The sequence below is a fragment of the Caretta caretta genome, chromosome 18, assembly GCF_965140235.1.
Source record: "Caretta caretta isolate rCarCar2 chromosome 18, rCarCar1.hap1, whole genome shotgun sequence".
Classification (NCBI taxonomy): Eukaryota; Metazoa; Chordata; order Testudines; family Cheloniidae; genus Caretta; species Caretta caretta.
Genome location: NC_134223.1, coordinates 13,685,469 through 13,706,791, shown reverse-complemented (window position 1 = coordinate 13,706,791; position 21,323 = coordinate 13,685,469). Strand labels below are relative to the sequence as shown.

The 21,323-nt window shown below is 47.6% G+C and overlaps 1 protein-coding gene across 9 annotated transcripts in view; it reads right to left on the bottom strand.

The window, feature by feature from the left end:
- Positions 1 to 21,323, bottom strand: part of LOC125624413 (solute carrier family 2, facilitated glucose transporter member 5-like) — a 108,953-nt gene that overhangs the window by 15,523 nt on the left and 72,107 nt on the right. For 3 of the 9 annotated variants that reach the window (XM_048825081.2, XM_048825082.2, XM_075120992.1), the window contains exons 1-2: positions 5,490 to 5,970; positions 969 to 1,067 (exon numbers count right to left, since the gene is read on the bottom strand). In XM_048825081.2, the coding sequence (XP_048681038.2) occupies positions 969 to 1,067; positions 5,490 to 5,570 (180 nt within the window). In that variant the 5' untranslated portion in view covers positions 5,571 to 5,970. Of the gene's footprint in view, positions 1 to 968; positions 1,068 to 1,254; positions 2,358 to 5,489; positions 5,971 to 17,718; positions 19,043 to 21,323 lie in introns of those variants that run through there. The other 6 variants (XR_007353304.2, XM_048825071.2, XM_075120993.1 and 3 more) reach the window with 3 other exon arrangements.

Genomic DNA, 21,323 nt, shown 5'->3' with positions numbered 1-21,323 from the left:
GGCAGGAATCAAGTGTTAGCAAGCAAAGCCTAGGATGAAAAGAACAGAGCCAAATTCAGTGGTATCCCGAAGTTATATTTCATGCCTACACACCACGATCACTGCATGCTAAGAACACACGAGACAGAGAGAGGAAACAGTTAGGGCACTTCTTCTCCCTTGGGGGATTCCTTGGCACCAATGTGATATATGCCATCATGTGCCAGCAATGCCCCTCTGCCATGTACATTGGCCAAACCGGACAGTCTCTAAGTAAAAGAATAAATGGACACAAATCAGACGTCAAGAATTATAACATTCAAAAACCAGTCGGAGAACAGTTCAATCTCTTTGGTCACTTTACAGACCTACAAGTGGCAATATTACAACAAAAAAACTTCAGAAACGAGACTCCAACGAGAGACTGCTGAATTACAATTAATTTGCAAACTGGACACCATTAAATTAGGCTTGAATAAAGACTGGGAGTGGATGTGTCATTACACAAAGTAAAACTATTTCCCCAGGTTTATTTTTCCCCCCTACTGTTCCTCACACGTTCTTGTCAGCTGCTGGAAATGGCCCATCTTGATTATCACTACAAAAGGTTTTTCTTCTCTCCTGCTGGTAATAGATCACCTTAACTGATCACTCTCGTTATAGTGTGTATGGTAACACCCATTGTTTCATGTTCTCTGTGTATATAAAATCCCCCTACTGTATTTTCCACTGCATGCATCCGATGAAGTGAGCTGTAGCCCACGAAAGCTCATGCTCAAATAAATTTGTTAGTCTCTAAGGTGCCACAAGTCCTCCTGTTCTTTTTTCTTGGCACCACAGCAATCCCAAGGCAGAGGGAGTTCAGAAAGCCTAGACTCTGCATATAAATGTGCATGCGCGCACACTCCACTGTTACTAGTCTGCCACTTGTTTGTGGCCCCCATCCCCCGCACTTTCTAGGCTGTTTCCTGCACCCCAACTCAACCTACCACAGCTGGAGCGTTGATCACGGAGACATTGTAACCATACTGGAAAGACGATCCAAAGGTGGACACCAGCGTTACACCTGCGAGCAGAAGTGTCATTTTCTGCAAGAAAGAAGAGCAGTTACATGGGTGGAAATAGCATTGGGGTGTTTCTCTTTGTGTGCGCATATATATAAAAAATGCAGGACATTCATTAAAGCAAAAGACAGTAAAAAAATTGGGCTCCTGGCCTTGTGTTTCTTTTTAGTGTAAAAGGAACGTCTGATAGATTGTTTACACTACAACTCACTTTATTCTGCTTGATTTTTCCCTTATTTGAAGCTTCAATGCAAACACTCTTTCTCTAGTTTCAGAGGAACAGCCGTGTTAGTCTGTATTCGCAAAAAGAAAAGGAGTACTTGTGGCACCGTAGAGACTAACCAATTTATTTGAGCATGAGCTTTCGTGAGCTACAGCTGGTCGTTGAAGTCAAATAGATGCCAATAGCCAAAATAAAGATCATAAAATTTTGCAGAATGAATAAACATCTCTTCCCCTCGCAGTTGCTCTATTTTCTTTCTCATGGTGGTTCTGCCATCAGCATTTCCGAATCAAGCTGCTTATGGGCCCCATTCCAGCTGCTGTTAAACTCATTTGGAACCTTTCCCCGGACGTCAAATCGTGCCCTGTAGGAGCCGGGCTTTGCAGTTGCACAGAGGGGAGAAATAACTGGCTTGTGCAGGGCCTGAACATGAACGTTGTTCGTGGGCACAGAGCTCTTGGAGACACCAGCCACTAACAACAGTCCAAAGTATTCCTGGTTGCTCCTGACTTCTCAAGCTGGAGCCAGCTGTGCTGCAAACAGTGCTGCCTTTTAGAGCTCTCTAAATCACTCTGTTGTTTCCTGTGGGCAATCAAATCATATTTCCATTCAGCCATAGGTTGTTTTCTCCAGCTACCATTAGGCTTAATGGCTCAGAGCCTCAGCCCATCTATTCTAGCGCAGAGAACTTGTTCAGCCTCTCTAACTGGAGGATTTCTCCGGAGTAGCCAGTAGTTTGCTTCTCTACAAAAGAAAAAAGACACTAAACTTTCTAAACTACTACATGCCACAAGGGGCCACAGCAATGGTTCCCTCAACCCACCCAGCAATATTGTTAACCTATCCAACTATACTCTCAGCCCAGCAGAAGCAGCTGTCCTATCTCGGGGCCTCTCCTTCTGCCCCTCCACTCCCATGAACATGATACAGTTCTGTGGTGACCTAGAATCCTATTTTCGACGTCTCCGACTCAAGGAATATTTCCAACATACCTCTGAACAACATACTAATCCACAGAGACCTCCCTACCAACACTACAAAGAGAAGGATTCTAGGTGGACTCCTCCTGAAGGTCGAAACAGCAGACTGGACTTCTACATAGAGTGCTTCCGCCGACGTGCACGGGCTGAAATTGTGGAAAAGCAGCATCACTTGCCCCATAACCTCAGCCGTGCGGAACACAATGCTATCCACAGCCTCAGAAACAACTCTGACATCATAATCCAAAAGGCTGACAAAGGAGGTGCTGTTGTCATCATGAATAGGTCGGAATATGAACAAGAGGCTGCTCGGCAGCTCTCCAACACCACTTTCTACAAGCCATTACCCTCTGATCCCACTGAGAGTTACCAAAAGAAACTACATTTGCTCAAGAAACTCCCTGAAAAAGCACAAGATCAAATCCGCACAGACACACCCCTGGAGCCCCAACCTGGGATATTGTATCTACTACCCAAGATCCATAAACCTGGAAATCCTGGGCGCCCCATCACCTCAGGCATTGGCACCCTGACAGCAGGATTGTCTGGCTATGTAGACTCCCTCCTCAGGCCCTATGCTACCAGCACTCCCAGCTACCGTCGAGACACCGCTGACTTCCTGAGGAAACTACAATCCATCGGTGATCTTTCTGATAACACCATCCTGGCTACTATGGATGTAGAAGCCCTCTACACCAACATTCCACACAAAGATGGACTACAAGCCGTCAAGAACACTATCCCTGATGGCTGACCTGGTGGCTGAACTTTGTGACTTTGTCCTTACCCATAACTATTTCACATTTGGGGACAATGTATACCTTCAGATCAGCGGCACTGCTATGGGTACCCGCATGGCCCCACAGTATGCCAACATTTTTATGGCTGACTTAGAACAACGCTTCCTCAGCTCTCGTCCCCTAACGCCCCTACTCTACTTGCGCTATATTGATGACATCTTCATCATCTGGACCCATGGAAAAGAAGCCCTTGAGGAATTCCACCATGATTTCAACAATTTCCATCCCACCATCAACCTCAGCCTGGTCCAGTCCACACAAGAGATCCACTTCCTGGACACTACAATGCTAATAAACGATGGTCACATAAACACCACCCTATACTGGAAACCTACTGACCGTTATTCCTACCTACATGCCTCCAGCTTTCACCCTGACCACACCACACAATCCATCGTCTACAGCCAAGTTCTGCGATACAACAGCATTTGCTCCAACCCCTCAGACAGACACAAACACCTACAAGATCTCTATCAAGCATTCTTACAACTACAGTACCCACCTGCGGAAGTGAAGAAACAGATTGATAGAGCCAGAAGAGTTCCCAGAAGTCACCTACTACAGGACAGGCCTAACAAAGAAAATAACAGAACGCCACTAGCCGTCACCTTCAGCCCCCAACTAAAACCCCTCCAACGCATTATTAAGGATCTACAACCTATCCTGAAGGATGACCCGAAACTCTCACAAATCTTGGGAGACAGGCCAGTCCTCGCCTACAGACAGCCCCCCAACCTGAAGCAAATACTCACCAGCAACCACATACCACACAACAGAACCACTAACCCAGGAACCTATCCTTGCAACAAAGCCCGTTGCCAACTGTGCCCACATATCTATTCAGGGGACACCATCACAGGGCCTCATCACATCAGCCACACTATCAGAGGCTCGTTCAACTGCACATCCACCAATGTGATATATGCCATCATGTGCCAGCAATGCCCCTCTGCCATGTACATTGGTCAAACTGGACAGTCTCTACGTAAAAGAATAAATGGACACAAATCAGATGTCAAGAATTATAACATTCATAAACCAGTCGGAGAACACTTCAATCTCTCTGGTCACGCGATTACAGACATGAAAGTTGCTATATTACAACAAAAAAACTTCAAATCCAGACTCCAGCGAGAAACTGTTGAATTGGAATTCATTTGCAAATTTGATACAATTAACTTAGGCTTGAATAGAGACTGGGAGTGGCTAAGTCATTATGCAAGGTAACCTATTTCCCCTTGTTTTTTCCTACCCCCCCCAGACGTTCTTGTTAAACCTTGGATTTGTGCTGGAAATGGCCCACCTTGATTATCATACACATTGTAAGGAGAGTGGTCACTTTAGATAAGCTGTTACCAGCAGGAGAGTGGGTTTGTGTGTGTGGGGGGGGGGGGGGGGGGAGGGTGTGAGAAAACCTGGATTTGTGCTGGAAATGGCCCACCTTGATTATCATACACATTGTAAGGAGAGCGGTCACTTTAGATAAGCTATTACCAGCAGGAGAGTGGGTTTGTGTGTGTGTGTGGGGGGGGGTGAGAAAACCTGGATTTGTGCTGGAAATGGCCCACCTTGATTATCATACACATTGTAAGGAGAGCGGTCACTTTAGATAAGCTATTACCAGCAGGAAAGTGGGGTGGGAGGAGGTATTTTTTCATGTTTTGTGTGTATATAAAAAGATCTTCTACACTTTCCACAGTATGCATCCGATGAAGTGAGCTGTAGCTCACGAAAGCTTATGCTCAAATAAATTGGTGAGTCTCTCAGGTGCCACAAGTACTCCTTTTCTTTTTGCGAATACAGACTAACACGGCTGTTACTCTGAAACCTAGTTTCCCTACTGTTCACACTCAGCTTCTTCAGATGTCTCAGCCACGTCCATGCAAAATCAGAGATGCCGAGAGGTTGTGTGACTGCCCCAGGTTACGCAGTGAGTCAGTTTCAGAGGTGGGATTAGGAGTTCTTGGCTCCCAGTTCCATTCGCCGTCTTCTCTACTAAGCTGCGGAAGAGCCAGCCCCATCCCACCCCATCTCCAGTATTATAGCAGTGTCTAGAGGCTCCAAATGAGATCAGGGCTCCACTGTGCTTGGTGCTGTACAAATGCACAGTGAGAGACAGTCCCTGCCCCTAAACGTTTACTGTCTAAACAGACAAGACAGACAAAGCAGGGGAGGCACAGAGAGGCAAACATGACTTGCCAAGGGCTCACACAGCAGGTCAGTTGCAGAACCTGGAAAGATCCGAGGTCTCCCAATTCTGGCATCCTAACCACTAGACAACACAGCCTCACACACAAATAGGTCTGTAACCATAATAGCCCACGAGCATCAGTTTTGGCACTGCTAACCAGCTTCCCTTTTCTCTCCCCCCACCCCCATTTTCCCCAGTGAAACTTTTCTGCAGCCTTCACCATATCATCCAGAAAGAGCCAGGTAAACTCACCCCCTTCCTGCCCCTGCAGGTGTCAGAGAGCTCCCTCTTCTCCTTTGTCAGCTTCATTTTGGTGTGTAATGCAAAAAACATTGATTTCAGGCTTTTATAGGCAAAGTGGGGCAGGGGACGCCCCAAGAGGAAAGATAATGCATGCTGGCTGCTCTGTGGGTGTGACAGGGAACACCCAATAATACGCTTTATTGCCTAGTACAATCAGTCTGTCCTCTGGACCTTCCTGGGGGCTGCATGGCTCTCGCATATCTCCCGTATGGCTTGGCATTCCCTTCCTCTGTCCAAGGTCCCATCCCCACAAAGGTCAGAATCCCACGTGCCAAGCCCATGCTCAAACTGGATCGCTGCCACACTCCCACTCTGGATGTTTGAAACAGCTCCTTGCTGTCATAGCCGTGGGGAAAGCAGCCGGAAACTCCACTGCAGCATGCTGGCTCTGCCCCGGGGAGAGCAGGTTCACTTCTGCAGATGTAGCCGTAGGATCCGTCTCAGCCCTGCGTGGACAGAGCCATTTTCTCGAGTGCTGTCGGTTGCGCTTTAGTTAGAGGCACCACAGTCGAGGAGCCTGAGCCAGGAGCTCCTGGAGTTCGAAGCCTCTGGGGCAGCATGGGCAAATTCATTTCACCTCGCTGGGCCTCATTTTCTCCATGTGTAAAATCAGGGTACTATCCCACACCCAACAGCCCCTATTGAACCTGTATTATCTGCCAATGATCCAGCCACTGCGGCATGCAACAGTGAGACTGCAGCGTCTGGGGGCCGCTGCTGGAGGGCTTGGGGGGCCAGGGACGGGGGGAGGCATTTGTTTGAATGACACTTTTGTAGTATTCGGGAAAACATCAGGCGGTACCTAGCCAGGCAATTAGAGGAGCAGAGTGCTCTGAGCACCCACTAACAACAATGGATGGTGAGGGTGCTCAGCACCTCTGAACTGCGGGTCGTGCACACTGCAAGTCCTGAGTATTGCTCGTTAGTTACAGCCTCGTCCATCTCCCACCCCAGACAAGAGAAAACCCTCCTCTGTGCTGCACAGGGAAATGACGATAGACGCCGCTGTGTATTAACACAGTTGTAGTTGGCAGGGCTCTGAGACTAGCATGAACAAGGGTTACAGAGATTCAGCCGACAAAGATTGGCATAGGGCCTAGAGAGCATTTGTCTGTCCTCATGTAGCCTCTGTCTCGCTCCAGGCCCATTTAAACTACAAAACGTACCCTGTCTGAGCACTGCGCTCGAAGGGTCTGATCCTGTGGCCAGCGGGAGCCTTGCCATTGGCTTCAGTGGGAACAGGCTCAAACCCTAACTATGCGACAGCCTGCTTTTAGTCCTGCCTGAGGGCATGGGACCAAACTGGGTTAGAACCGTCTCATGGCAGCAGGTTGCCTCCCTGTTCTTTACACCGGAATACAGCCCAGTGTGCAGCATGGAGGAGCCGTTTGCAGCTGGCTGCTCGGGGCATTGCTGCAGGTCATGGCATGTTCAGAGCAGCACATTTCACCTATCTCTTACATTTTTGCTCAGCTGTTTGATCTGCTGCTTTTGCCCCCAAGCATATTAACCCTTTCGGCCCCTAAGTCTTTTACCACCACATGCAAGGTGCATGCACGGGGCTGGGGTGGGGGGTGAATGGCTGAATCATAGAATATCAGGGTTGGAAGGGACCTCAGGAGGTCATCTAGTCCAACCCCCTGCTCAAAGCAGGACCGATCCCCAATTAAATCATCCCAGCCAGGGCTTTGTCAAGCCTGACCTTCTCTAAGGAAGGAGATTTCACCACCACCCTAGGTAACGCATTCCAGTGTTTCACCACCCTCCTAGTGAAAAAGTTTTTCCTAATATCCAACCTAAACCTCCCCCACTGCAACTTGAGACCACTACTCCTCGTTCTGTCATCTGCTACCACTGACAACAGTCTTGAGCCATTCTCTTTAGAACTCCCTTTCAGGTAGTTGAAAGCAGCTATCAAATTCCCCCTCATTCTTCTCTTCCGCAGACTAAACATCCCCAGTTCCCTCAGCCTCCCCTCATAACTCATGTGTTCCAGTCCCCTAATCATTTTTGTTGCCCTCCGCTGGACTCTTTCCAATTTTTCCACATCCTTCTTGTGGTGTGGGGCCCAAAACTGGACACAGTACTCCAGACGAGGCCTCACCAGTGTTGAATAGAGGGGAACAATCACGTCCCTCAATCTGCTGGCAATGCCCCTACTTATACATCCCAAAATACCATTGGCCTTCTTGGCAACAAGGGCACACGGTTGACTCATATCCATCTTCTCGTCCACTGTAACCCCTAGGTCCTTTTCTGGCAGAGGTTTCAACTCTTCTCTCCGTTCCAACTCGGAGAGCTAATTTTGCACAGCGCCTTATTATTAGTTAACCGAGGTTGGATGGCCCTGATTAACTAGGAAGTGAAGTTCACAGATAGTCCCAATCACCAGGCTAGATGAAACAACCAACACTCGCTACTCTTAAAGGCCACACTTGTTTTTATTGCTCAGTAAAATACCTTGTCCTCTTGGACCCTTGTGAGTTGCATGTGGGTCCCACATGGGTCCATTGTGCGCTTGCTTTCCCTTCCCTCAATTAAGGGGCTTAACACAAGACCAGGTACAGGATCTAGACTCAGCATTTTCCACCCTCATTTATACTTTTGGCACCCATCGATGGTTCCTCCCCAGCACTGTTCTGCAGGTCACAAAAGAAACAGGTTGGCCATTCAAACCGAAGTAACAACCTATCAACAGCAGCTCCCATAATTTTTCTTCTTCCTTCTTCAGGATTTGTTTTGGGGGTTGTTTGTTTCTTTAGTTCGAAGTAGTTATGTTTATTCAAACACCGAGTAGTTATGTTTATTCAAAGTCCCTTTCAAGCTAATCCAAATCAGGAACACAAGTAAAGCTCACGTGCGAGGTGCTAAAAAAGACTGCACTAAAAGTGCACAAACAATGCTGTGCAACAATGTAAAAGGTGATCAACAGATAATATCGGCTTCTGGCTGTAATTAGGGCAAAGCCTATGTAGAAACAAGACCGATGGAGGGATAAGGAGGAAAGCAAAAAACCTTAAAGCAAAAATTATTCAGGGAAACAGATAAGTCCAGAAATCTTGGGGAAGGGTATTAGTGATTCATAAAGATACTCATTCCTAAACAGCTTCATTCTGTGCATGCTAAAACCTACTGCACACAGCTGCCTTTCCCGGAAGGATTCCTTCCAAGAGCAAAAAAGGGGTAAGTGCTCAAAATTAAATTGCATATGCAAACACATTGGCAAAGAATGTGTAGTGTGCCACGAAAGTAGCTGATCCACTGGAGGATAACTGCCTACTACTGCTAGCAACTAATAGAATGAGGAAGCTAAATTGCTGCTTTAGCACACATAGTGGAGGACAGTGCTGTGGTGCTGAACAATCCTGGGTTTAAAAATCCTGCTGATGACCCAGTGTGGTAGGGAGTTGGTTATGCATGGATGCCCCAAGGTCTGATGTCTCTCATTAAGTTTAACTATGCAGGTAGCCCCCAAGAGCCACACCTCTTCCATATGGGCACAAACCCCTTTCCTTTAGAACTTAAAAGCAAGCAAGAATGTATGCAAGGCAGCGTCGCCTCTCAATGCAGGAAAGAAATCCCTGCACCCACACTCTGGCATCGAGAAATATTCAGCACTGCACAATTCTTTACTGACATCCTTCCAAAACACGAGCAAGTGTTGGGAAACGAAAGGAGAACCCATCGAACTGCACATCGAGCCAAGGATGCAAAGAACTAGAGAGAGCAGCTATTTAAGTGGCCAGTTTGCCATTCTTGCCAGAAGGAGAGAAATTAAAGAGGCCTAACCTCACGCTTTTATTGGCTGAGAAGAATCCCACGGTGAAGGAGAATTAATCTGAGAGCAGAAGTTTGTGAATTGCTGTGGGCCCACAGAGCACCAGCTGATCCCATGATCTTATCTCGCCTGTTTCCAGCTTTCCTGCTGTCACTTTCCCCACAGAAGCGTCTGCTGTAGGTGTCACAGTGGTGTTATAAATAGAGCCCTGCGTGGATACAAAATGTGTATCCATATCCGATCTGCGATCCACAAACGTGGTCCGTGGACGTATAGTGGATATCCACAGATTCACCGGGCTCTTGTTCTACGATTGCCAGGGGAAGGGGGAAGTCTCCTATGTGATTTGAGGGGGATGAGAAGGATTCATGAGTTATTTTCTATTAAGATGTGGTCCACTCTGTGAAAAAAGACAGGCAAATCCTACTGTGGAGGAATTATTCAGTAACAGATCCCTGTCTATGGAGAGACAAAGGAACATTACAAGCTCAGTTTTTATCTTGTTATATCTGTGCAGTTCCATGGATTTAAGTTTAGGAGAATTTTGCTGTTAAAAAAAGCTAAGTAGTAACAAATTCATTGCCAAGAAAGCACTTTAGAGGTATCATTTATACAGGCAGAATTTCACATCAGCAGTCGTGATGGATCTAAGATTCTCCTACTCCAAAAAACATAGGACCACATCATTTGAGCTAAGGGAGAATCTCCTTGGCAGTACAGAGCCTATGGCACACAGTTAAAGCAGAAAGTAATTTCCTTTGGCAAAAGCCAAAAATGTTAACTCATCTCAGAAACATTCTTAGGATTTCAAAATGTAAACAAAAATAGGTCTCCAGTGCTGGTAAAAACAAACACACACACACAACCCACAGCCAACTGTCTCCCAATGGCTTAAAATGTTGTTTGTTTAGTAATGAAAAAACACAACACCAATTTGAACATCTTAACAAAATGCTTAGCTCCTTGAAGGAAGAAGCTAACAAATAGTTTAGAGCTTGAACAGCAGCTTCCTCACCTTGTAGAAACTGCTTCTTTCTAGCAGTTCCCAGCTCTTCTGCATATCTATCATCACCAGTCTTAACTGAACACAGGTGCAAGATAGAACATTAATTGCAACAATAATCTTAACATTTATTGGCTCTTCTAACCAATCAGAACACAGCAAGGGTAGTTAGGCGTTCGAGTTAACCCATCTGCAATAGAACTTTCAGTTAATTACCTCCTTTGGTTGCTGGATTAAAATGTGCAGAGCACATGAACACTGCCCATGACCACGGGGACATGCACTGGCTTGCCCAGGGGTAGTCCTAAATTGGATTCTTAGTCCCACATGCCCCTAAGCTGATTGGTGCTGGGAGTGTTGCATCAGCAGCACAATCAGTTCCAGGTTTGGGGTAGATGAGGGGCTGCCTAGCCCCATTCAGTAAATAAACTCTCTTCCCGTTACAGAGGAGAGCCAGAGTTCTGAAGGGAGCTCTGGCCAAGCAACCACAACTAGACAGTCGATGGGGAACAGGATGAGACAGGGAAGGGAGAGATCTTTCACACGAGGAAAATACTGCCCTACCCCATAACCAAACCAGCCTGAGATGAAAGGGTGCAATAAATGCCTGGGGTGGAGGCAGAAGATTAGTTCTTTGTAGATCTGCCTATCTCATCAAGGTCAGTTAGCAACATGCAGTTGGCAGCAGAAAAGGAACTGTAAACAGATCGATATAGATATGGGGAGGGCTGCTTTACACTGCAGCCCAAACAAGCAGCTGTTGCTTGTCCAGCCAGCCACCCAGCCTTCTAGTCAGAATAAGACCAGAGGGGACCACCAGATCACAGACCATCAACCAACACCCCGTCACCTCTACACCAAGCCCAACAACCGGAATGAAAGCGAACTACTACCGGCCTTGGGGGCTGTTCTATGTGTACCACAGGCAGGAAACAGGAGGGAGCAAGGTGGACCCATGCCTGAGGCCCCGTCATGCCAGGGTATTGATTAAGGGATATATACCCGATGATCCCAGCAAGTAGCCCATGCCCCATGCTGCAGGGGAAGGAGACAAACAAAAAACCCAGAATACATTGGAGGGGAAAATATACCTTCTTGACTCCTACATTTGACCATCTGAAGCCCTGAAGCATGAGATCTTAGGAACATAAGACAGAAGGGCTACCAAGCATAGTTCCCCACCACCGCAGGCAACTCACTCATAAGTTTATCGAGCTCAATCTTAAAGCAAGTTAAGCTGTTTGCCCCTATTTCATTTTGTTTTAGAACATCCCCATTCTCCCAAGATAAACACACGTTTTAGTCTCAGTATTCTGGGCTTTTTGTTATAGCAGCCGGGTGCCCTATCAGACTACAACAAATATGTGACGACCTAGGACTTCACAGGAATCAATCTGCTGCATGCCACATCATTCAGAACTTCACAGGATATAAACCTCACCATCCTGCTTCTAAAGCTGGCCCCTGCCCACTTGGAGAATCTCCTTTAACTCACAGCAGTACAGATTTTATGACACACTTGAGTGGTGAGTGGGGGCATATAACAGGTGGGATTGACTCTTTAAGGGCCAGTGGCCTGGGATCAACCAGCCATGGTCGATTATCAGACCCAGCAGAAAAGGGAGGAAGTGATTATAACAACCAGGAAGTGACTCAATTGAGGGGGCACTGCAGGGAGAAGCTGCAGGAAGGGACAGACTCCTGCAATAAGTCCCCGAGGAAGGCAGATTCCAGGTAGAAAGCCCCAGCTGGAAGTTTTGTTTTTCTTTTGTGAGTTTGTGGTCATTTGGACAATAAATGGAGCCCAGAACCAAGGGCTAAAGTCTAATTTGGTGTAGCTAATAATTCTCCAGGAAGCCAGTGTGTTACAGGGCACCCACCCAAACATGTTCGCACACAGTTCACTCCGGGATGGGTGCAGATGTTGGATCATATTAAAGAAGTGCTGTATTAAAATCACAAATGAGTTTGATTCCCCAGAGTTTAAATTCCAGGGTATTACTAATTAAGAGGTCTCTTGGTTTTTGGTACTGTTTCTCTCCCTCTATGTGTGAAACTTGCAAGCTGCTAATTGCGTTAGTACATTCTAAGACAGTCTGTTCTCAAAGCAATTCACACAGAGAGAGACTCAAAGCAATACTCTGTAACAACAGAAACAGCACCCAGAGACTCCCCGCCCTTTTGTTGTATTAACAATTGTGATTAAAATAGAGATAGAGGATGTATGTGGATGGATGCTTGATGTGGATAATAACTGAATGATCAGGGAGGTGCCAGCCTAAGAATCCAGTGTCCATCGGCTGAAGAAGGCGTCAAGTGATAATAACCAGAGGACCCCCGGAGGGCAGACTGGAATCCACCCAACAGCCTCAAGAATGGGAGAACCAAAGAACAAGATAACATCTGGCAGCACGGAGCCGTCAGGAATGTGCCATCTGCTGATTGATTCAGCAACAGCTTGATGAGGCAATTCCCATAGACTGGCATAGGAAGCAATTCCTATAAAAATAGACTCTAGAAAGTGAGAACTTTGGGGTCTGATTCTGCAAACCAACTTCCTGGAGCATCAGATGAGCATCTGACAAGGCCCTGCTCTCTTTTCATGTCCAGGCCACCTGGCCAGTGGCTTGGCATGAGCAACTCTAAGGCTGGTAACTATGATCACAACCTTGCAGAACCTGTGCGTGTGTGTATGAATGTGTGAATAAATATGAAATTGAATGGAATGTTATAGCTATAACTAACTGCTTACTATGAGTCTTTCTGTATTCACAATAAATGTGGTATTTTGCCTTTTTCCCTTTAATAAGATCCTGCTGGTTTTTATTTTATTGGTATAACACAGACATACAGCATCAGTGGACAGGACACAGGACGGCAACCCAGGACACCTAGATTCCGTTCCTGGCTCAGGCACTGACCTAGGGGTGACCTTGAGCTAGTCACTTCTCTTCCTCAGTGCAGCACCTCGCACAATGAGGTGACTTTGCCAGGCGCTGCGAGGTGCCACCAGAATGCAAATAATAAAACAAAAATAACCAACACTGTATTTGTACCTTAAAGATTTCCCTGGTGTTTCATTTCTTTTACATGTTGCTTATAACACCAGCTTGGCAGAAGACTTGTTATTTCACAGTCATGGTTTCATTTCAGCCAACACACATCAAAGAATTTTCCAGCTCACTAGGTCTGTGCTCCACCCCGGCACCCAAATCCAAAGAGGAGAACTTGTTTGGAGACACTCGCTAGTTTGGCTGCCCACAACATTCCTGCACCTGTGATGGGGAGAAGTTCTCGTGTGTGTGTTTGGGAACTATCTGCATTTAATCCTGTTGCCTGGGTTCACAAAACTAGGAGCTGAAGAGAAGTCGAATTTTGTGGTGAAAGGGGCAAAATATTTAAAGCTCCCAAGTTTGAAGTTTCAGCCCCGACGAACTTGGCTGGAGAAAATCAGTGTGTGAGCAACGGACAAAGGGGAGGAGAGAGCGGGAGCTAGCACTAAGGTTTTTCACAGGATACGGGGGACCCTAGAATCATAGAATATCAGGGTTGGAAGGGACCTCAGGAGGTCATCTAGTCCCACCCCCTGCTCAAAGCAGGACCAGTCCCCAATTTTTGACCCAAATGGCCCCCTCAAGGATTGAACTCACAGCCCTGGGTTTAACAGGCCAATGCTCAAACCACTGAGCTATCCCTCCCACCGTTCGTTACTAAAGAAGAAATTATTGGAGAGGGAGAGAGAGAGAGAGAGAGAGACTGACCATGCAATGCTGCTGTGCTTGAAAACTGGATGCTGAAACCCGGGCAGTTGGAGCGCTCAGATTATGCAATGATGGAGCGGTTATAAAATCCTGGATTGATCGATAAGGAACAACACAGAGACACACACGCTAAAATTCAGGTGTTTTCCCCTTTTAACAATAGATATTACAGCCTGTTTCCTCTTCCCCATCTGACTAACGGGCCACTCTACCTTGAACGGTCCCTTACAGTGTGCGCTAACTACTCATGCTAAACAATCTGTTCCCCCTTGCATTTTGCCGGGATGCTAGGAGTACCTTTCCCAGCCCTGAAGAAGAGCCCTGTGTGGCTCAAAAGCTTCTCTCTCTCTCACCAACAGAAGTTGGTCACAACAACCCACCTTGTCTCTCTAATATCCTGGGACTGACCCAGCTACAACTACACTGCATATTTAGGGTAGCGACTGTCTTTTTGTTCTATGTTTGTACACCTGGCACAATAGGGTCCTGGCCCATGACTGCAGTACAAATAACCAAAGATCTGCCCACAACCAAAATGTGTACAGATCCTGCTGTATATCATCCTGCTTTGGCTGTGCATGGGATTTTCCTTCATTACACTCGCCAACAGGACACATGGCATGTTACTGATCGCTAATGGCACAGATGGAACCATCTGCGAAGGCCCGTTTACTTTGGAGGTAACTCAGCAGCTGTGGGAAGGGTGGGTTGGATGTGGAATCCGAGGCAGCCACAAGAGCAGAGCTACTTATTGCTAAGCTGCATTCTAAGAGAGAACAAAAAATATATACAGAATTTTCTAAGTGCATTTCATATGTCTCGTGCCCAGCAGAAACCACAGTGCTGGCTGGTGCCCCACTGCCTACCTCAGAGCAACCCTTCCCTCTTTGACCAAAACTTCCTCCCAGACACCATCAGCCTTTGTTACCTGGCAGAAACTCTGTGCTTGCATGAGACTCAATCCAACACAGCAGCTTCCAAACCCAGCTCCTGAGCCCTGCAAACTGACCCCAGTCCTGGGTGTGCAGGTCTGCGAATGCTCTGGTCCCTTCTCCGCCGGCATGCCTGCGTGATCCAGCAAAATGAGGAGGCTACAAAATGCAAAACACCACAGAAAAGGAATGGAAATTAAAAGCTCCTTCTGCCCTGGGTTCTGCACAAGCCCCTTTTTCCTCAGTGTGTGTTATCTGACCTCTTGGACCGTGGTGGGTGGGTGGGTTCATTTTCCTGCTCCTAGAGACAAATGCTGATTTTGCCAAGCCCGGCGTTCCTTTTCCGTATCTCAGGCGCTCAGAAGAAGCAAGGGTTTACGCTGTGGTTATGTAGGAGTAGATGTCACATGGAATTCAATACAGCAGGTAAGATGCCAAGAGCTCCCGCTCCCTCCAAGAAAGGAGAGCTGTGAATCTCTCAAGAGTGACCTCTACAGGCAATTAAAAATGGCATTGGTTGAGAGAGATGCTGCCCAGCCAGGTCTCCTTGGCTGGAAGGATGATCCCAGCAGGTGGAGGTGGAATATATTTGAAATCCTATCACTTGTTTCACCAGGAGTTTCCTTGATTCATCCAGCAGTTGTAAGATCTCCGAGGCAGGAGGAGGAGTAGATGAAACGTTTACAGAGCCTTATATAAACTTTCAGCTCTCCTGACACTTTAAACCTGCCACACCAGCATTCTGCCTTTGCTTTAAGTGGACACAGGGCTATTCCATGGAGTTTGGTCCTCCAGGCATTTTAAAGGGGCAGGAGCATGGATGGTGCTTACATAATAAGCAGCTATTTGATCTTTTGTTTTAGCCTCATCGTTGTGTGTGTGACTCCAGGCTTTATTTACTGCACACGATTCAAACGATTTATTAATTCCCGCAGGGACCTCTCTATGGTGCTCATTGATGTGGTACCCGAGCGTGTCACAAAACCGAATTACTTTCACGACACCCCTTGAGGGGAGGGGTGGTATGATTCCCATTTTACAGAAGGGGGAAGGGACGCAGATTAAGGTCAAAATCATCCACTCGTTTTGGGTGCCCAATTTGAAGCACCGAGGACCGGATTTTTCAGAGTATTTACTGTTATCTAGCCCTTCCTATATTCAAAGCACAGCTCCCAGCGACTTCAGTTGCGGCTGTGAGTGCCCAGCCCTGCTGCAAAGGAGAGCCCACGGTCTCCAGTCAGGCACCAGAAAACGAGGAACACACCACCAGCGACCACCCGGGAGAAGTTCAGTTTAAGCATCTTGCCCAGCATCACACAGCAATTCTGGGGCAGAGAAAAATTCCAGCTCTTCAGTGAAGCATCCAGCAGCCTTTACCATGAGACCCTCCTTTCTCTTCCTGCAGTCCCCTGGCCCCATGCCCTGCCCAGCTGCCAAGGCACCACCTGGGCACCCTGCCTTTTGAGCTCCCCTTTGACTTCTTTCAAGCAAAAGCTAGTGCTCTGCACCCTTGAGACTTGGCCACTCAAGCAAATGCCCCTGCACAGCTTTCAACATCTGCGACAAACGAGGCAGGGTTTTACAGACAACACAGCCCTGATCCCTCCCTGAAGCACTGTCCTGTGCTGAAAGAGGCAGGGGTCCCATGGAAGAAACAGTACGTGATCGTGTAATTAACGACTACCATGAGGCATACACACAAGGGGGCCAAATTAAGGTTGCACAGCCAATCCTACGCTCCCCCTCCGAGTCCCATTCTCCCCCACACTCCTACCAGACCCAGTCACTGACCCTTCTTTCCAGCTCCTTGTGCAATTTGTTCCCCCCTGCACCCCGGGCCTCCAATCATCCCTGCCGTGCTCCCATTGCACCTGGCATTCTGTGCTCCTCATCCAATCCCAGTTGGCCCAACCCACCCCCTCCCTGGCTCCTTGTCCAAGTTCCACCCCTGCTTCCCCCACCTCCTCGTCAGACCCCCCCCCCTTCTGGTTCCCAGTCCTAGTCTCCTTGCTCGATCAGTCTCTGTCTCCTTGTACGATCTCATTTCCCTGTTCCCTGACTCTCATCCCTTCCTGGATGCCAGACCCAGTCTTATTACTCAACAATTCGCAGTCTTCCCCCTCACACCTCAGTGTCCTTCTTCCCTTCCCTCTCCCCAGCTTCACGTCTCCCCTTCCCACCCAGTTCCTTGTCTTCTTCTACTCCTTCCTCTCCCCTCCTCCCCATCCAGCTCTTGTCTCACCTTGGCTAGGCAGTGTGAACGGAGGAAGTTCAGATGGCTTCTGTAGGCAGGGCTGGAGCCCAGCCAGTCTGGTCAGCACAAGGAGCTGTGAGGCTCAGTGAGGGTGAAATCTGCTGTGATTTTGCTGGTTAGTTTGTAAGAAGTCTCCCCACGCATGAGCTGAGATTTTCAAAGGCTCAGAACTTGGCCTCACTGGCCCCATGGCCACCCCTTCACTGCATTTCAAGTCTCTTCTGCAAAACATGGGGACACTGGAACATCTCAGGAGAAAGGGCACCAGAATTTTTTTTTTAAAAGCGTTGAGCAACGTCTCGCCCCTCTCCCCCCCACCTCATTCTTGGAAATGGCTAAATCATGTTGACTGAAACTCACAAACCAACCCGAGGCAGACACACGGCATGGAAAATTTCAACCCCAATGGTTAAAGCGTGGCAAAGTTATAAAGCAACCAAAACCAGACACTTAAAAGGGAAGTGCTGTGCACCCTTGATAACAGGCGATGCTGCCTTTAATTTTATACCAAGAGAGCAGTGGACATTCCAAGTGACATCAACCAACCCACACACACACAGCTCAGCAGGTTGCTCCCCGTGCTGGTCAGAGCTTGATATCCAAGTAAAAACAATCGGGAAGAGCAACATCTACAATTGGCATGGAAGACTTGTGCTTAGTCACCCTGCACATGCCTTAGACAATCATTTGTTAAATTACAGACACACTGCGAACTTGTAAAATACTGTCACACAATCTCTCTCCTCCCCCAACCCAGGCTGGAGAGGTGTTGGCAGACCAATCTGTGCCGTTATCACACACTGAATAACAACATCTCCATAAAAAAAAAATGCACCAGAAGGAGACCACTGTCCATACAGAGACAGGAATCCGGTGAGGACTTTGTTAAAAAGACAAAGGTTTTGGAAGTGCACCAGGAAAGGATAGTTGAGGATCTGTAAACAGGATGTGTTCTAAAAGGGATGGCATCTCCTAAAGCCCAAGCTGTGATTTTAAAAACCACGGTGGGAGAAGGGGAGCATTAATAAAAACAGACAGTGCCTTGGAAGAAGGAAAACCTGGATTTAGGATTTGTGCAGCAAAATGTGTCCATATGTCCATGCTGTCCCCTTCAGGGGCTGTTCTCGCTGGATGGCCGGGTTGATACACTCACCCACTTACCTACCCTCAGTACCAAACTGTCCACAGAGCCATGATTTAGTCAAGCGGCCACCCAAGCTCATTCACATCCCAAATCCAGAAGGAAGACGAGCTGCTGTGACACCGAAAAAGGAGCAAAACATCCAAGACACATCCCCACCCCAAGGAGAACCAAGAAAGACTTTGCCAAGTTATTGTCCCTCATCCACCATCTGAAGCATAGAAGAGCAGGAGCCCCCTTGAAGGCCTCATGAAACAGGCGATAAATTGATCACACATCCAAGGTGCTTCCCCTCAGAAAATGCTGGAGTTTTCAGAACGTTGTGGATTTTCCCCCACTCCAGCCGCACGGTGAGAAATCCTCTTAGTAAAATAGAAAATCAGAACCCAGGAACCATTTGTAAACTTCTGCAGAAGGGGCATGGGTATGAGACTGGAAGTTGAAGTGTGACCCGGTAGCACATTCCCGGAAATCTTGAGAGAAGAGCTAAGGCAGCTAGCATCTGAATTCCATGGAGCGAGTTTTCCATAAAGATGCTCTCAGTCGTTGCCTGCACGTTAATTGTTCAAGTGGGAGTTCCTTTTCCTCATGCCTCTAGCTCCCTCTATAGGCACTTGGTGGTAATTCAGTTACCTGTTCAAAACAAAAGCAAACAGGTTAAGATCTAGGACAGGGGTGGGCAAACGTTTTGGCCCAAGGGCCACATCGGGGTTGCAAAACTGTATGGAGGGCCGGGTAGGGAAGGCTGTGTCTCCACAAACAGACTGGCCCACAGCCTCCCTAAGTAATTTGTTCCAGTGCTTAACTACCCTGACAGTTAAGTTTCTCCTAATGTCTAAACTAAATTTCCCTTGCTGCAATTTAAGCCCATTGCTTCCTGTTCTGTCCTCACTGGATAAGGAGAACAATTTGTCACCCTCCTCTTATAACAACCTTTTATGTACTTGAAGACTTATCTCTCTCCCCCGCTCCCCTCCCCTCCACTCCCCGGCCGCCTTCTCTTCTCCAGACTAACCAAACCCAGCTTTTTTTTCAATCTTCCTTTGGAGTTATATGGAAAGAGGAATTGAGAGAGAAGGTGGTTTTGCTGCATTTAAAAAAAGTATCTTGGTGACTATCAGAATTCTTATTTCCTCTTCTGGGAGCAGCTTCAAAAGATTCAAATGAAGCAAGGGTTTAATTTCAGTTTTAATGCCTAGTCTCTCCCCCTCTATAAGAAAGGAAACTGTAGTTGCCATTAATCAAGTCACGTGCAATGTTCACGGTTGGCAACATGAGGTTTAGGTACTGGGCTGGTTACTTGCTCGTTATCAAGGTAATAGACGCTTCTGTTTGCAGGACAGAGCTCTAAGGATCTGTCTACGCTGCAATCAGAGGTGTGACTGCAGCAGGTACAGACTTACCTGAGCTAGCTTTGATCTAGTCAACTCGACTAACACTAGTAATGAAGTCATGGCACCCAGAGCTAGCTGCTTGAGCATAACCCTGCCCGGGACCCTGGGTATATACTCTGGCACCTAGCCCATGCCACTCTTGTTATTCCAGCTAGCTAGATCAAAGCTATTGCAGGTAAGTCTGTTCATGCTGCAGTCACACCTCCCAGCTGCTGTGCATACATACACTATGAGTAGAGTTACCACCTGGCTCGTATTTGACTGGCCGGGCCGGTTTCTTTTTTATGGATTTGCCCGTTGCCAGAAAAATAATTTAATCTGCTGGGGTTTTTATTTTTTTACATAGGTCTAAACATTTGCCTCATCATCCCACTACCCTGGGATATCTAACGCCAACAGTTTTTGTGCTCAGCTGAAGATGCTGCAGTGTTCCCACTTTTGCAGTTTAGAAATAACAGATGCAAACGGCTGAAAATACAGCAGCTGTCTGCCCACCAACACGCAAGCACACTGCGCGGGTGTGTGAGAAGGTTTGAGTCACGAGAGAACACGGGTGAGGTTATCTATATGTGTTCTCTCTCTAGATCAGTGGTCTCCAAACTTTTTGGATCGCGCACCCCCAGGGCCAACTGCTGCCGGTGGGCCGCCGAAGACGGAGCAGGAAGAGAGCCGAGCTGCCGCCGAAGACGGAGCGGGAAGAGAGCTGAGCTGCCGCCGACGGGCTGCCGAAGAATCAAAGGTCCAGGAGCGCTGTTGCCGCCGGTGCTCCTCCTGCCGCACACCCCCAGGGATGGTCTTGCGCACCCCCTGGGGTGCGCGCTCCCCACTTTGGAGACCACTGCTCTAGATACTATAAATAGCTGTTGAAGGGGCCGGGGTTGCGAAGTTGCCTTGTGGTTGGGGTTGCAGTAGGCTTGTCTTGGGTGGGAGGGGTGCTGGTTTTTTTGCATTTCAAAGGTGGGAACCCTATCTAAAAGTGATCTGCCCATAATACTTACATGAACGCACCTTCCCCATGCTTTACGAATATTAACCGAGTCAGCCGCTCAACACCCTGGTGACGTAGCAAGAACGACTGTAAGCTCATTGGAGCATGGCCTTTGCCTTCCTATATGTCTATGCAGCATGTGGCCCAATAGCATCTCCCCCTCCCCCCCCAGCAGGAAGTTGAGGCATTACTGGGATACAGAATAATACCGTCGCCAATCTCCCACGTGCACTTCGTTTAAAGACTTTACGCCAAGCCACACCCTAATTCATCCTCCCAGCCAGGATTAGACCTTGGGTGGTCGCTAGATCATTTGACCGCCATGTGCTCAGGTCTAATATTAGTTACACTAATGAGAGCTGTCTCTGAACAGCTGTATGCATGGAGCAACGGGAGTTGGGCTGCTGCCCTCTGCCCCTTCCCCACCCCCCGACAGCTCATGTGTTGCTAATTTTCTGCAAAAGCTGATTACAAATAGTTTTTTTTAAAAACACATGTGGCTAGGAAGCAAAATCCTGCTCTGCTTTTCCAA